General features: G+C 36.9%; 1 protein-coding gene across 4 annotated transcripts in view; it reads left to right on the forward strand.

The window, feature by feature from the left end:
* The window catches only part of CDK6 (cyclin dependent kinase 6), a 236277-nt gene that overhangs the window by 60372 nt on the left and 160485 nt on the right, over nucleotides 1-15420 (forward strand). For all 4 annotated transcript variants that reach the window (XM_007982158.3, XM_038004360.2, XM_007982159.3 and 1 more), the window contains exon 3: nucleotides 3148-3283. In XM_007982158.3, coding sequence (XP_007980349.1) covers nucleotides 3148-3283 — 136 coding nt within the window. The remainder of the gene's footprint in view (nucleotides 1-3147; nucleotides 3284-15420) is intronic.

A 15420-nucleotide genomic window follows, 5' to 3' on the forward strand; every position in this document is an offset into this window, starting at 1 on the left:
GGACCTCTTTAAGGAAAACTACAAACCAGTGCTCAAGGAAATAAGAGAGGACACAAACAAATGGAAAAACATTCCATGCTCGTGGACACAAAGAATCAGTGTTGTGAAAATGGCCATACTGCCTAAAGTAATTTATACATTCAGTGCTATCCCCATCAAGCTGCCATTGACTTTCTTCACAGAATTAGAAAAAACTACTTTAAATTTCATAAGGAACCAAAAAAGAGCCCATATAGCCAAGACAATCCTAAGCAAAAAGAACAAAGCTGGAGGCATCATGCTACCTGACTTCAAACTAGACTACAAGGCTACAGTAACCAAAACAGCATGGTACTGGTACCAAAACAAATATATAGACCGATGGAACAAAACAGAAGCCTCAGAAATAATGCCACATGGCCGGGCATGGTGGCTCACACCTGTAATCCCAACACTTTAGGAGGCTGAGGTGGGCAGATCTCCTGAGGTCGGGAGTTCCGAGACCAGTCTGACCAACATGAAATAACCCTGTCTCTACTAAAAATACAAAATTAGCTGGGCATGGTGGCCCATACCTGCAATCCCAGCCACTCGGGTGTGAGTAGTACTCGGGTGAGGCAGGAGAATTGCTTGAACCTGGGAGGCGGAGATTGTGGTGAGCCAAGATGGTGCCATTGCGCTCCAGCCTGGGCAACAGGAGCGAAACTCCATCACCAAAAAATAAAGAAAAACAAGAAAGAATGCCACATATCTACAACCATCTGATCTTTGACAAACCTGACAAAAACAAGCAATGGGGAAATGATACCCTATTTAATAAATGATGTTGGGAAAACTGGCTAGCCATATGCAGAAAACTGAAATTGGACCCCTTCCTTACACCTTATACAAAAATTAATTCAAGGTGGATTAAAGACTTAAACGTAAGACTTAAAACCATAGAAACCCTAGAAGAATACCTAGGCAATACCATTCAGGACAGAAGCATGGGCAAAGACTTCATGACTAAAACAACAAAAACAATGGCAACAAAAGCCAAAATTGACAAATGGGATCTAATTAAACTAAAGAGCTTCTGCACAGCAGAAGAAACTATCATCAGTGAATAGGCAACCTACAGAATGGGAGAACATTTTTGCAATCTGTCCATCTGACAGAGGGCTAATATCCAGAATCTACAGGGAACTTAAAACAAATTTACAAGAAAAAAATGACCCCATCAAAAAGTGGGTGAAGGATATGAACAGACACTTCTCAAAAGAAGACATTTATGCGGCCAACAAACATATGTAAAAAGAGCTCATCATCACTGGTCATTAGAGAAATGCAACTCGAAACCACAATGAGATACCATCTCATGCCAGTTTGAATGGCAATCATTAAAAAGTCAGGAAACAACAGACGCTGGAGAGGATGTGGAGAAACAGGAATGCTTTTACGCTGTTGGTGAGAGTGTAAATTAGTTCAACCATTGTGGAAGACAGTGTGGCAATTCCTCAAGGATCTAGAACCAGAAATACTATTTGATCTAGCAATCCCATTACTGAGTATATACCCAAAGAATTCTAAATCATTCTACTATAAAGACACATGCACACATATGTTTATTGCAGCACTGTTCACAAGAGCAAAGACTTGGAACCAACCCAAATGCCCATCAGTGATAGACTGGATAAAGAAAATGTGGCACATATACATTGTGGAATACTATGCAGCTATAAAAAAGGATGTGAGTTCATGCCCTTTGCAGGGACATGGGTGAAGCTGGAAGCCATTATTGTAGCAAATTAACACAGGAACAGAAAACCAAACACCGCATGTTCTCACTCATAAGTGGGAGTTGAACAATGAGAACACATGGACATAGGGAGGGGAACATCACACACCAGGGCCTGTTGGGGGCGGCGGGGGGGGGGTGCGGTTAGGGGAGAGATAGCATTAGGAGAAATACCTAATGTAGATGACGGTTGAAGGGTGCAGCAAACCACCATAGCACATGTATACCTGTGTAACAAACCTGCACATTCTGCACTTGTATCCTAGAACTTAAAATATAATTTTTAAAAATTAAGGGAGGTAATATATAAGCAGGATAATTGATAGTCAACCCTGTGCATTAGTTATTGGACTCTATGCACATTTATAGTTAGTTTCTTTGAAGAAGGCATTTATTCAATTTTTTAAAAAAATTAAAGAAAGTAATATGAATAGTATTTTATTAGCTTTTTCTTAGTATTTATATTACATTCTTGTTAAGAAATGTACCTACAGCTTATTTATGGGTAGTTTAATTCTTCAAACATTTGTTGAGAATCTGTTGTGCTAAATAGTGTACTTTGGTTGAAACTAAAGGAAATTTTGTCCTTTGGCTTGAATATTCTTTTGACTCCTGAAGGCTTAGTTTTTAAAACTTAAATTTCAACTTATTTTAAGATTTTTATGGAAGAAACTGGATTCACCCATCCAAAATATTTGTTAATCTGTTGCTTTATTATTTAAGGGCAATATAGTTTACCAATACAGGTCCCCCTACCCCCGAAAAAGAAAATGTTTAAACTTCACAATGTTGATTAACATGGCTCTGGAATTTTAAAAACTAAGAATGTGTGCCCTTTCCAGGGAATGATTTGACTCAGCAGGATGAGGGCTGTCTTAGAAATAAACTAAAAATTTCTCCATATTCCATCATATTTGTTTTCACAGATGTGGTTGTGACACCTTAAATTCCAGGAAAATCTTGATTACAGCCTTCAGCATCTCCAAAAGATGCTCAATCTATCTCTAATAATTCTCAAACTGTGAGCTAAGAAGAAATATATTTTGCCTAGACATCAAGTTTTTGAAATTATCCCCATTGGCAAGTTCTATCTAAGGTCCTAACTAAGAAAACTCTCCAAGCGTTCTTGTGCTCCAATGGCGTTGCTTTCTCATTGTTACTATAGATGTTCTCGTGCTTAACCACACACTCTGAGTTCCCCTCTCCTGAACTTCATATTTTTATTAAAGTATCAGATCTCATTTGGTATTTTTACATATGATCATAAGAAATGATCAACACTGGCCTTTTGTTTTTTCTATTATGAGACCAAATTGAGCAATATGTATAAAACATACAGGGTACTTCTTTGCTTATTGCCACCTACTTAACCTCTTTGTTTTTTCTTCTAGGTTGTTTGATGTGTGCACAGTGTCACGAACAGACAGAGAAACCAAACTAACTTTAGTGTTTGAACATGTCGATCAAGACTTGACCACTTACTTGGATAAAGTTCCAGAGCCTGGAGTGCCCACTGAAACCATAAAGGTATCAAGAATCATCTTCATGTCTTATCAGGCAGTCGACTATTACAGTATGTTAAGCAGTGGCTTTCATTCCTTATGAAAATTTCCAGAGTTATGACTTTTAGAATTCGGTATATAGTTTAAAAAATCAAAGAAAATCTTCAAAGATTGGGATATATTCCAGTTCATCAACTAAGTGAGATGTTCAAAATACGGACATATGAGTTCTAGTTAGTTAATTTTAGAATTAAGTGGAAAGAAAAACTAGTTCTAATGCATATTAAAATTATTTAAAAATATCTATTTGTACATTGTCAGACCTTAGAAAACATAGTTTAGTAAGTGTAGCTCAGTCTTTCTCTGATGGTTCATTGTCTATGAAGGACATAATTTGAGCATTATTCATGAGCACATTGTGTTTTATGACAACACAACCAATGCTGTGTGAATCTGAAATACTACTTATTAGGTCCTCCTTCTTTCTTCATTTTTCTTATTCATAAAACGTTTATAGGGAAGCCTAAGTAACCAGATACTATGCCAAACTCCTGGGATTGGAAGATGATTGAGCCATGCTTTCTACCCTTAGAGGTCAGTAAACTAGATGCAGTGTATTGACTAGAAGTTCTTCCTACCTTTAAGTCTAATGGAAAATGCTACTGATATAGTTTTTGTTGTTATTTGCATTCTGCTTAACTGAACTTGGTAGATCTTTTAGATTTATGCACCTCATGTGCGGGTCTTCATGAAAACCTTTTTGTCTATGTGAATTAGGTAGCTTAGTTAAACAGACTCCTGCCTTATCATTCATTGTTTTGAAATGAGTTACAGAATTCACCATCATTCTAGATAGAAGTTAATAACAAAAAATAGTTTATCTTCTCAACAGAATAAGAAATGTCTTTAGTGATAGCTAAATGACGTTCTCACATACTGATATTTAGAATTTGACATATTGAATAATTTATTCCTTTTGTTTTAGATTAATATTCTGGTTTTTTCCCATGTGGCTCTCATTAAAGAATCTGGTGCTTAACAATAGTCCCATTTTTTCCTGAGCAGTTTCAAGGACATTAAGGCCCTCTAAATGTAGGTATGCCTGATAGCTACCTGTTCTTGACCATCTTCTATCTCTGCACCCCTCTTTCCTCTGGCATTCTATTCTACCCCTGAAGCTTTAGTTCTCTCTTTTATGAGTTTGTCAGAAACCCCGTGTTCGGCATGCAGAGCAGGGCATAGTCCTTTTTCTCACACAGTTTTCTAGCCAAATTGGACTGCTCACCATTCTCTTAGTATGATCTGTGATTTTCCACCTTGGTGGCCTTCCTTCTCATGCCATTTCTTTTGCTCCTTCTCACCAAGCTATCTACCTAAATTTTTCAAGTGCCGTCTCAAATGCCATTTGATCAACTCTTATAGCTGGATGTAATCTCATGTGCCTTATAACACTTGTTCTACATATCTCTACCTTTTTATCTTGTTTTCTACCTTTAATTGGGATTTTTTAATGTACAGATCTCATGTATTCAATCATCCTCATGTCCTGACAGTGTCTTACACAATGATTTATACACATAGGTACTAAGTAAATAAGACACATTGTCATTCTTTATTTAGATATAAGTATTTTCAAAATTATTTTTAAAATGACTTTCAAAGGCTTTAAACGTAGACTATCAAAATAATCATTGATGTTTTCTGATACATTTCTAAGGTCAAAGTTATTTGGGGAGTATCTTTTTTTTTTAAACAGACAGATGAGGCAACCATGTATTTTATATCTTACATTACCACCTGCATAGATCTTTTGAGCATTGCATTAAATTCTCTTAGGATATTGGAGGAATCATTTGCAAAGGCATCTGTGCAGTTAAAATGTTGATAAGCCAGAGTGGTTCACTAGACTCAAGTTTGATCAGGCGCAAGTAGAAATTAAGTGGAATGGGGGGGATCTCAAGGGTGAGGGTGGAGGGGCAAGCAGGATAGAAAAAGGAACAGGCAGAATGGTGGTCACCAAAGCAGGAAAGGGGAGGAGAAGATGGCGGGGCAGCTGCTGAGCCAAGATGGAGCTGGAGGCTTGCTAGAAGGAGGTGATTGTTGCCAGAAGCTCTTGAACAAGGTGACATTAAAAGTTAAATGTTTTTTTCTGAGCTTTTTGTCTATCTCCAGGAAAGGGAATGTCACTTCATTCCGTGTTAAACAGGAGATTGTCCTGGAGGCTGTTAAATTTCTTCAGCCATTAACATCAACACCCCTTGATCCAAATAGGCAGATAAGAGGTGGAGTTAGGGGCAAGGGCCTCTGGTTATTGAAGGTTTGTGGCTAATGGTGTATTGATGTTTTCATAGTAAAATAAACCGTAGTCAAATGAAATATTTCAGGCAGTTAACTTATATGTTAGTGGTTAATTGAACATTTTTTGCTAACTTAAAAGCTAATTAGAAGACTCTTTTATCTTCATTCTTAATTTTTTAAAAAAAATTCTGAACTATACTAGCCTACTTTCTTTCCTTATTAAATATGTGATTTTTAAAAAAATAATTTGAGTGTTTGTGATGCTTTAAGGTCATTGTTGAAAACTTGAATAATCATTTAAAAGCATAATAAAACCATCAAATAGATAGTTTTAGGCTGAATGTATAACTGATACAAAATTATTTTTAATCAACACTTGTATCTTTTTTTTCTGTGATTAACTTGCTTTTAAGAATTGGAATGCAGAATAAACAGCTGCTAAGTGGGATAATCTGAATTCTGGTTAATTGAAATTTTAAAGCACACAACCAGAGAACAGAAATATTTTGTTGTTATATAGGCTCATTTATGGGAAGTCTTCATAACTAGATCAAGCAAATATTGTTATTATGAACAACCTATTGGGAACACAGAAATTGACTCTTTATATAGAATGCTGTGTTGTAATAAGAGCTTCTCTGACTATACTTGTACAGATATGTATTGAATATTCACTCTGCATGGAGGGTTCTGTGCTAGGCAGTTCAGGGACACAAAATTGAATTAGGCGTGAGAAAGAGAGGACCTGCCCTGAAGGACCGTTAGAGTATAGAAGAAGAGATAAAATGCAAACACAAGCATGTGGTACATGTTCTGTATGGTTATTTAAGTAGTTTAGGGGTATTTTCAAGTAAAGAACAGACTAATATATAAGTAAGCATGATCTATATTGTACCAAACTGTTCTTTAAATACTTAAATTTAAATTACTTTTCAAAGGATCCAAATCATTAATATTAATATTGACATTGTCTTGCATAGATTAGAACAAATCATGTTGTTAAATAATTATACATAAGATATTTTATTTTTATTTATTTATTTGAGACGGAGTCTTGCTCTGTCGCCAGGCTGGAGTGCAGTGGTGTGATCTCGACTCACTGCAACCTCTGCCTCCCAGGTTCAAGCGGTTCTCCTGCCTCAGCCTCCTCAGTAGCTAGGATTACAGGCGTGCACCACCACACCTGGCTAATTTTTGTATTTTTAGTAGAGTCAGGGTTTCACCATGTTGGTCAGGCTAGTCTCAAACTACTGACCCCGTGATCTGCCCACCTCTTGGCCTCCCAAAGTGCTGGGATTACAGGCGTGAGCTACCATGCCCGGCCAGATATTTTAACATGAAATATATTAAAATAGAAAATCAAAGCAAGACCTCATCTAAGATCATTTAAGCTCAGGGGATTTTCCTCTACCCACTTTCCTCTACCCAGTGCTGTGTTTTCTGTGGCACTGTTTACCTGTTAACAGGCCACTGAAATTCAGGATATTCTAATGCACATTCAGGACATACATTGCATTAGTTGGGCAGTACTTGAATAAAACTAGGATGCTCCATGGTGTCTTACTAGATATCATATGGGTAACATCATTTTGCTTATCATTTCATCAACATGTTTGTTAGAAAAGAGCCCATGATGGTCTTATTTTTCCAGCTTACTTATATCACCTACCAATTTTTGAAGGGCATTTAAATGCCATTTGTTTTCAAAAAATAAAAAAGACATTAAACCACACCATAAAGCCATAAGTACTCATAAAGGTTGATAGTTGAGTGAACTCATCGGGGAAACTAATTATTGCATGGTGCTCATATGGGACTTTAATAAAATACGTTAAGAGTATAGGCCTGAACTGAACATTTTCATTGAGAAGTTGAGAATAAAATAAAATCATGGTGATTCTTTCCAACGTGATTAAATATACCTTATTCTGAAAACAAAATAAGCATACATAGAAATCACCTTCATACCTCATCTTGGGGTTTTCATCACATTATTTAACCTCTTTTCTTGATATCCTTAAGTTGCATCCATTCTTGGTTGACAATGACATTCGCATAAGGCAGCCTATTGGCTGCTGTCCTGTGAAGTCAACAGATATTCTAATTTTCCCTCATAAGCTTATTGTTGACGTATCTGACTTTCCTCTTTCTAATTCAGAATATTATCTTTGGGTCTGTTTACTTGTGGAGGAGTTCAGTGCCATCTTTATTAAATTTTTATTGGCTCATTTGAGATTTAATATTGCCTTCCTGGGTTTCCATGCTGAGATTTATGAGGCAATAATTGACACCTTAATGATTGTGTTATTTTTTCTCTTAGGGTACATGATAAATTCAGAGTATCTATGCTTATATAGCACCTTTTTTTATTCATGGAGCTTTATGAGAAAAAAAACCACTCTTAGATTTTTATTTTTTTCTTTCATGCTTTCATCTGCCATTCTAGGAGACAGGGTCAGAAAGAACTGTAAAGAAATTTCCTCACCATTTTTCTTAGTCATTTGTAACTGCCGCCTAGAAAAAGAACTGTACACAGCAAAATATAGATGGGGAGAGACTCTTATGTAAAATATTCTCCTGTACAGGCTTTTCCAAATGTAATGCCCTCTTTTACTAACTCATTCATTTGGTATTTAGACTTGTCTGTATAATACATTAATCTTTTCTAGGATATGACCTGGCTTCTCAACTATTTTATAAACTCTTTGAAAACCTAGAATTATTCTGTGGACATTCTGTGCGTGAAACTGCATGTAACATGTTTGATTAAAAAGAAATGTTTAATGCAATTGGCAATATAGTTTCACAAGTGTGAGGCACTGAAAGGTCACACAAAAGAACAGCAGCCTCAAAAATAGGACAGGGTTCTTTGAGCTCAAGACCATATGGCCTCTTTTGATGATTCAATCTTGGAATAAAATTTTTTTTATTTATGTATCTTTATGATAAATGAATTCTATAGAGCTTGAGAGGGCCAGAAAAGCTCCACGTTCATGTCTGTGTAGGTCGTTTTCTCTGTGAATTAGATTTCATTTTATCTTCAATTGAATGTTTTTTGGAGTTTTCTATTGGTTGTAATATTCTCAGTAAGAGATAAAACACACTATTAGGTTTATTTTACAAAACCCAGACTTCAGAGACTGACACACACTGTTAATAGCACCTGTTTTCTGCCTCTGGGAAATATCTGTTCTCATGAATAATATCTGCTTGCAGTAAACAGTGGCTCTGATGTCAGTATGGGATGCCCAGGGCTGATTCATCTTTCTCAGTTTGACATAATGCAAAGTGATTGACTGGTCCCTGTACTGCAGATGAGGAAAGTCTCTCAGATCTTCTTCTCTTCTCACTCCTAAAGGAATCAAGCCATGGCCCCTCTTAGTTCCTGGTGGTCTCCATTTTGCCTGAATTACGAGCAGGTGATTTGTCTCATCTTTGCAGGACACAGAGCAAATTAACATGAAAATATCGCTTCCCAGAAAACAAGGCAGGCTTGAATGCCCTGTCGCTGCTGGTCATTAGCCATCTGCCACCGACACTCATACTCTGTTTATCACATTTGAAATTCAGAGCAGATGTTGCATAATAAGGTGATCCCAAAAACAAGGCAAGAAATTCAAAGAACAAATACTCTACCATAATGATAAAGATCTTGGAAGGAAATTTTTTTCAATCTAATATCATAGCTGCACTAATTGAACAGACCATGTTTTTAAAAACACACACACACACATCTTTCCTGGTATTTGATGCAAACTACTTTTCATAGTAACAGGAAATAATTTTAAAAAGAAAATACACTTGTGAAAGATACCTGAGAGGACTGCTCAATAAAATCTCTTTAAAGAAGCAAAGTCGAATGTTGGAATAACATAGTTCTGGTGTAAAAGACGTCATAGATCAGTGATGCCATCTTTTCCTGTAAGATGGGCCTTAACCTAATGCAATTTAACTTAAAATAGTTCACTCCTCACAGTATAGTGGATCTTTCAAGGCTCTTAACTTGCCAATGTAGTTTCCCAGTTTATTTTCTTCTTGGCACTCAAGACCCTATGTTTTCTATATCCTTTCTTTTCACTCTCTACCCCCCTACAAACTCGCACCACCGCTATCAGCCTCCCACCTCTAGCATCCCTCTACTCTCCAGAACTCTCCCCCGGCTTCCCCTGGCTTTAAGCTCTCTCCAACCTGAGTCCCAAGATTCTTTCATTTTTAGTTCTTCTGCCTTTCTCCATTAATGTAGCTTTTTACAGGATTGGCTATTATAGTGTTTTACCTAGTTGATTTATGCACAATTGTAGACCCTTATTATCCCTTATTCAAAGTGTATCATTTATAGTATATTAACTATGGTATGTAGAGGCATTGTTTTTTAAAAAACAGGCATCTAAACTTTTACCAGGAATGTGACCTATATTCTGTGGAAGACCAGCTTTTAATATAGTCTTTTGACTCCAAAGAAATATTTTCTCCACAGAACCACAACTTTACTGCCCCTCCCCACTCCGCATCCCTCTGCCCCCACATATACTGAGACTTTTGAGATTTGGGGTTTTTTTTTAAAGACTGTGCTGCTAAGCAGAAATTAAGCAGACAACCTCAGAGTAGACAGGGGGATAAATCAAAGCAGTGGCAGCAGCTGACCACTGAGTGGAACAGGAGAGATGATTTGAAGGATGAAAGGATAGTGAATCAATACTGAGTATATTCCAAATTCAGGGGGAAAGGTAGAGTGAGTGAGCTCTAACAACTGTGGGAGTTTATACTACTAAACCCAGAAGCCCAAATCTAAAGTGTAGAGAGAAATAAAATCTTCAGTGTAATCTTCCTAATTTGTAAGATTTCAGTGTAATCTTACTGTAATCTTACTAATAATTTCATTCATTTCCCCCTGCTCCAATCAGAAACATACATATTGTGCTTTCAAGTATCTTTCATTCCAAGGGAAAACTCACTAACTCAAGCAGCTTCTTAAAGGAGAACAATTTTATGCAGTCCAGATTCTGAAGACTCTCAGAAACAAATCCTTTTGCAAATTCCTAACCCTTATGGTAGCTGAAAATATCAGAAGAGAAAGAGGACAGAATTATGCATGTATATGATATTCTAATAGCAAATATAACAGAGTTATTTAGTGGGATTTTAAAAGTCTCCAACCCTATAAAAAGCAACATTAATGTAAAAGGGCAGAAGATAGGAAATATGGGTTTAAGAAAAGCTAGTTTCTTTCTAAAGGTACTGTAAGACTGACTCACTAAATAAATAATGACTCACTAAATAGGCAAATGACACTTAGATTCAGCTAATAACAGATAAGTTGGAATCTCTTTAGAAAGTGCTTCCTCACCCTAGGCATTGAATCTGTTTACAAAGTCCATTAAAACTTGCAGGTAGTATATACCCATTTATATCACCATGGCAACGGATAGCCGAGTGCTCTTCTGCGTAGAAGGAAGGATATTTCTCATCTAAATTTAGCCTGTGCTAAACTCCTTGGTTGCAGTCTCTTTTTTTGGCTCTTCTTCCTCTAAACATTGGAACATCCAAGGCTTCACTGTCAGCCTTCTTCTTTTCCTTGGCTATGCTTTCTAATCAAGTGATGTCATTTAGTCCAGAATCTTCAAATACCTATTCTCCTCTCCCACATGCTCTTGGTACAGATAGTCAGTTAACCATGTAAAACATTGACTGAGAATCCTCTGCCCAACTCAAGCCTTCCCTATCTGCCCAGTTGTTTGAGCACCAAGCTTACGCATAATTCTTGATTTTTTGCTTTCCTTCACAGTCTTCATCTAATCCATCAGTAAGTGCTTTTGGTGTTATCCCCAAAAGATATCCCCAATCTGACTACTTCTCAGTATCTTCATTGCTATAGCTCTAGTTTAACCCATTAACCAGCTTCCTAACTCAACATGCCACTGCTGTTCCTGCACCTTTATGGACCATCCTCTGTTTAACAACCGGAGGGACCTTATTAAAGCAGAAATAAAATTCTCTAACTCCCCTACTGAAAACTTAGCTCCAGTGGTTTCTCATGACCTATAGAATAACATCAGAAGTCCTACATGATCTAGTGCTCCCCACCCCCCATCCCCACCCCCTGCCTTTCTGATCTGCCTCCACCCTTCCTTGGGCCCACGGTTCTCCAGCCACAGTGGCCTTCTTTCTGTTCCTCCAGCTTGCTTCTAGCTCAGCATGTGTCCGTGCTGATTTTTCATCTGTTTGGAATGCTCTACACCCTCTAGCTTATATCATGTCTTCATCATTCCTTCTGTGACCCTCTCAGCTACAACTCCACATCTAGTTGTAATTTATCACATTACACCACATTATCCTATTTTATCTTCTTCATAGCACTTAGCTGAAATTATCTCATTTATTTTTTATGTTTGTTTTTTAATCTTTCCCAACGAGGTGAGACTTTAAGTCAAGACTCTAGTCCATTGCTCTAGCTCCATGGTCAGCATACTGCCTGGAACATAGGGGATCCTCAAACACGTGTTTGTGACTGTACTAGGTGTTTACCTGTTAATTAACTCAGAAATGTAGTCATCAATACCACCATTGTATAAGTGAGGAGATGGTACTTTTCCAAGGATAAAATTTTTAAATATTTATATTACAGAAAAATAAGCTGAAGGTATACCATATCTCGGCACATTCACTTTGCATTTGCTCATTCCGTTCTTTGTGGTGGGCCGGGACACTGGGATTATCTATGTTGTAGCTAAGAATTTGGCTTGGTTTAGACATAGTCTAAAACCAATAACTGATCCCGCCAAAACTATAAGGTATTTTCTCCTTAAAATAGTACTGACTAATTCCAAAAATACTAACTGAATTCCAGAAATTGTTCTTCCCCAAGGTGGGATGCTTAAATATATTTTATACCAAGGATGGAGAACCAAGTTCAATGAAGAGACTGATTGATGTCATGAATCTTAGATCCTGTTCTCATACCTCAGGAGTGTATATCTAAAAAATAATTTTGTAGTGACACGTTTTTCACTTTAAAATTGCTTTCTGTATATCCCAATTGTATGCAGTCTTCCCCATCCCCATCACGAGAACTAGAAGCTTCAAAGGAATAAGTTATCTTTTAAAATCTTTAAAATACTATACTATATTTATTCATTTGAATTTTATTCTTACCCAGAAATTTCAGATGCCCATATGTATTGTGGAGTTTGTAAGTTGAAAAAAAGGACCGCTCTACTAGAGCAATTGCCAACAATTTGCAATATTATCATTGCGAAATTTTAAATTAGTGAAAGGCATACAAAGTGGGTATCCATCAGTTATCTGAGATAGTATCTTATTCCTCTCATTCCTAGGCAAGGTGGAAAAAGTTAAACAATCCTTTCATTGCAGTTAAGAAAGTAATTACTGGTTCTAGTAAATATTTGTTGAATGAATGTGTGCTTTCACAAAAAGTTGTATAATGAAGCCTTGCAAACCCCATAGTGCCAGTTATGAGAATCTGGTGTCTTCAGCATATCGAATAATGTTGTAGTTACTGTCATTCTGTTTTTCTTCTTTCTTATCATCACCCTCTAAGAGCGTGATGTCCTGAAAGATTGATTCTTACAGTAAGTCAAATGAGGAGAGGTTGACCTGAATACGGATTCATATATTTAATCAAGGACTTAGCATCTGGGCACTGTGACACTTGGAGTTTTAGGAAGTAAAGAGAATTCCTTGAATGTCAGAAATGACAAAGTGGGCTGGGCACAGTGACTCGCACCTGTTATCCCAACACTCTAGGAGGCCAAGGAGGATGCATCACTTGAGCCCAGGAGTTTGACAATATGGCAAAACATGGAGAAACCCTGTCTTGACAAAAAATACAAAAATTAGCCAGGTGTTGTGGTGTGTACCTATAGTCCCAGCTGCTCAGGAGACTGAGGTGGGAGGATTGCTTGAGCCTGGGAGATTCAGGGTGCAGTGAAGCATGATCACACCTCTGCACAGCAGCCTGGGTGACAGAGCATAAGACCTTGCCTCAAAAAAAAAAAAAAAAAAAAAAAGACAAATAAACCTTGACTACTACCATGTAATGGTTAGATTAATTAGGATGCCTGGAAAATGAACTAAACCCAACAGATTTTTTTTAACCCAACAGATTTTGCAAAAATGAGTAACCATCTATTAAAGGGTTGATAAAGGCTTTGTAAACACCGTGCTCTGTTTCTCCAAGTGTGGTCAGTGAATCACCTGCATCACCACCACCTGGGGTGCTCACTTAACATGACAATCCTGCCCTGATTCCTCATTGTCAAACATAGTCTCAGGAGGGAGTTTCTAATAAGTACCCGCTGGTGACACCAGACACTGTGGCTTAAGACATATTCCCCCCCGCAGTATGTCATATGACACAAGTGGGAAATGGAAAACATCTCCCTTACGTTCTGAGATGACTCACACCTCTGGAATATTTGCTTGCCTGTGCATTGGTAACCCCAGCCAATCAGTAGGTTTAGGCAATCTAAGCCCAGGTGAAATCAGGTGTGGTGCTTTCACTAACGTCATTCATATGTACAAAACTTGTTTAAAGGCACTGAAGTTTTATTCCTTAAAATGTTCTATTGAAAAACACTTACTGATTAATAGGAGATATAAATTAAAGAGATGCTTAGGAATAGGAGAATTCCAACTAAACATTTTTAAGCCACACAGAAATCTTCCCTTTAAATAGTGTTCATCACTCATTCATGATTTGACCTTTGAAAGTTGCTTTTTGTTTCATATACACTAATGATTTCACAGTTCTCTAGGGTCTTAAATTAGTAAACCATTACCAGTCTTGCAAGTGTAATGGATCAGAATTCCTACTCCTGTTTTATTGGTAAGGAACCAAAACTAAATGAAGTTTAAATAGATCATAGTCATAGGTTTTTAGTGCTGACACCAATGTGGCTAAACCTAGTACTCTAAGGCTCATATGTTGAAAGCCATGAGTACTGAAAATCTCATTTTCTTCTAATTGTCTTTCTAAGCCTTTAGCAAATTTAAGCTAGCAGTTTTGCTGATTTTTATATTACCATTGTTCACTGTTGTCACTGACCATACTTGTTAATTTTTTCTTTCTTGGCCAGAACCAAAGAAAATATTTATCGTTCTACTGTAGTATAGTCACACCACTTTTAGATTAGAATATTAAACCAAATGTAGCCGAGATTGGGGACTGCAAGGCATAAAAATTATGTTTAGGAACTGCAACATTAAAAGGTAAGTTTACTATTAAGCAATCAGATTTAGATCAATCTGGAAATGGCTATCCTCAATTTAAGATGTTCTATGAATATGGTTAGTATAGAATGAACACTTGTTGAAATTTTAATTTCACTAATATATCATATGTTAATATTTAAGTCTGGAACAGAGAAATTCACCATTACTCATAACCGAAGACTTGAAATGTTTGTTGAGACTAAGATGGTATAAAAGATAGGAGTGTGGGCCCTGCTTCCCTTTGCTTCCTTCCTCTACCAAAATATATTCCGGGTCAGGAGGATGGGGTTCAGAATAGGCGAGAAATAGGTTGGTGATCACAGGAAGAGAATTGGTTGAATGGGTCACAGAAAAGGAGGAGAGATTTATTTACCATAAGTAAACCCAAAAAAAGTGCTTTTTTAAAAAGCATGTGATTATGCTGAGCGTAAGTGCCTGAAACATTACATGCTAATTCTTGTCCCCCCCATTATGATTATTACTCTGATCAAAGCAATTGATCTTGTAAACCTCAAGTCTTTTAATATTTCAACCAGAAACTAAAGATGAGTTGTTTTATATCTTTAATACAAAACTATGTAAATCAAAATAAACACCACAAAGGGACATAAATACCAATTAAGTTTTGTCTTT

The sequence above is a fragment of the Chlorocebus sabaeus genome, chromosome 21, assembly GCF_047675955.1.
Source record: "Chlorocebus sabaeus isolate Y175 chromosome 21, mChlSab1.0.hap1, whole genome shotgun sequence".
Lineage (NCBI taxonomy): Eukaryota > Metazoa > Chordata > Mammalia > Primates > Cercopithecidae > Chlorocebus > Chlorocebus sabaeus.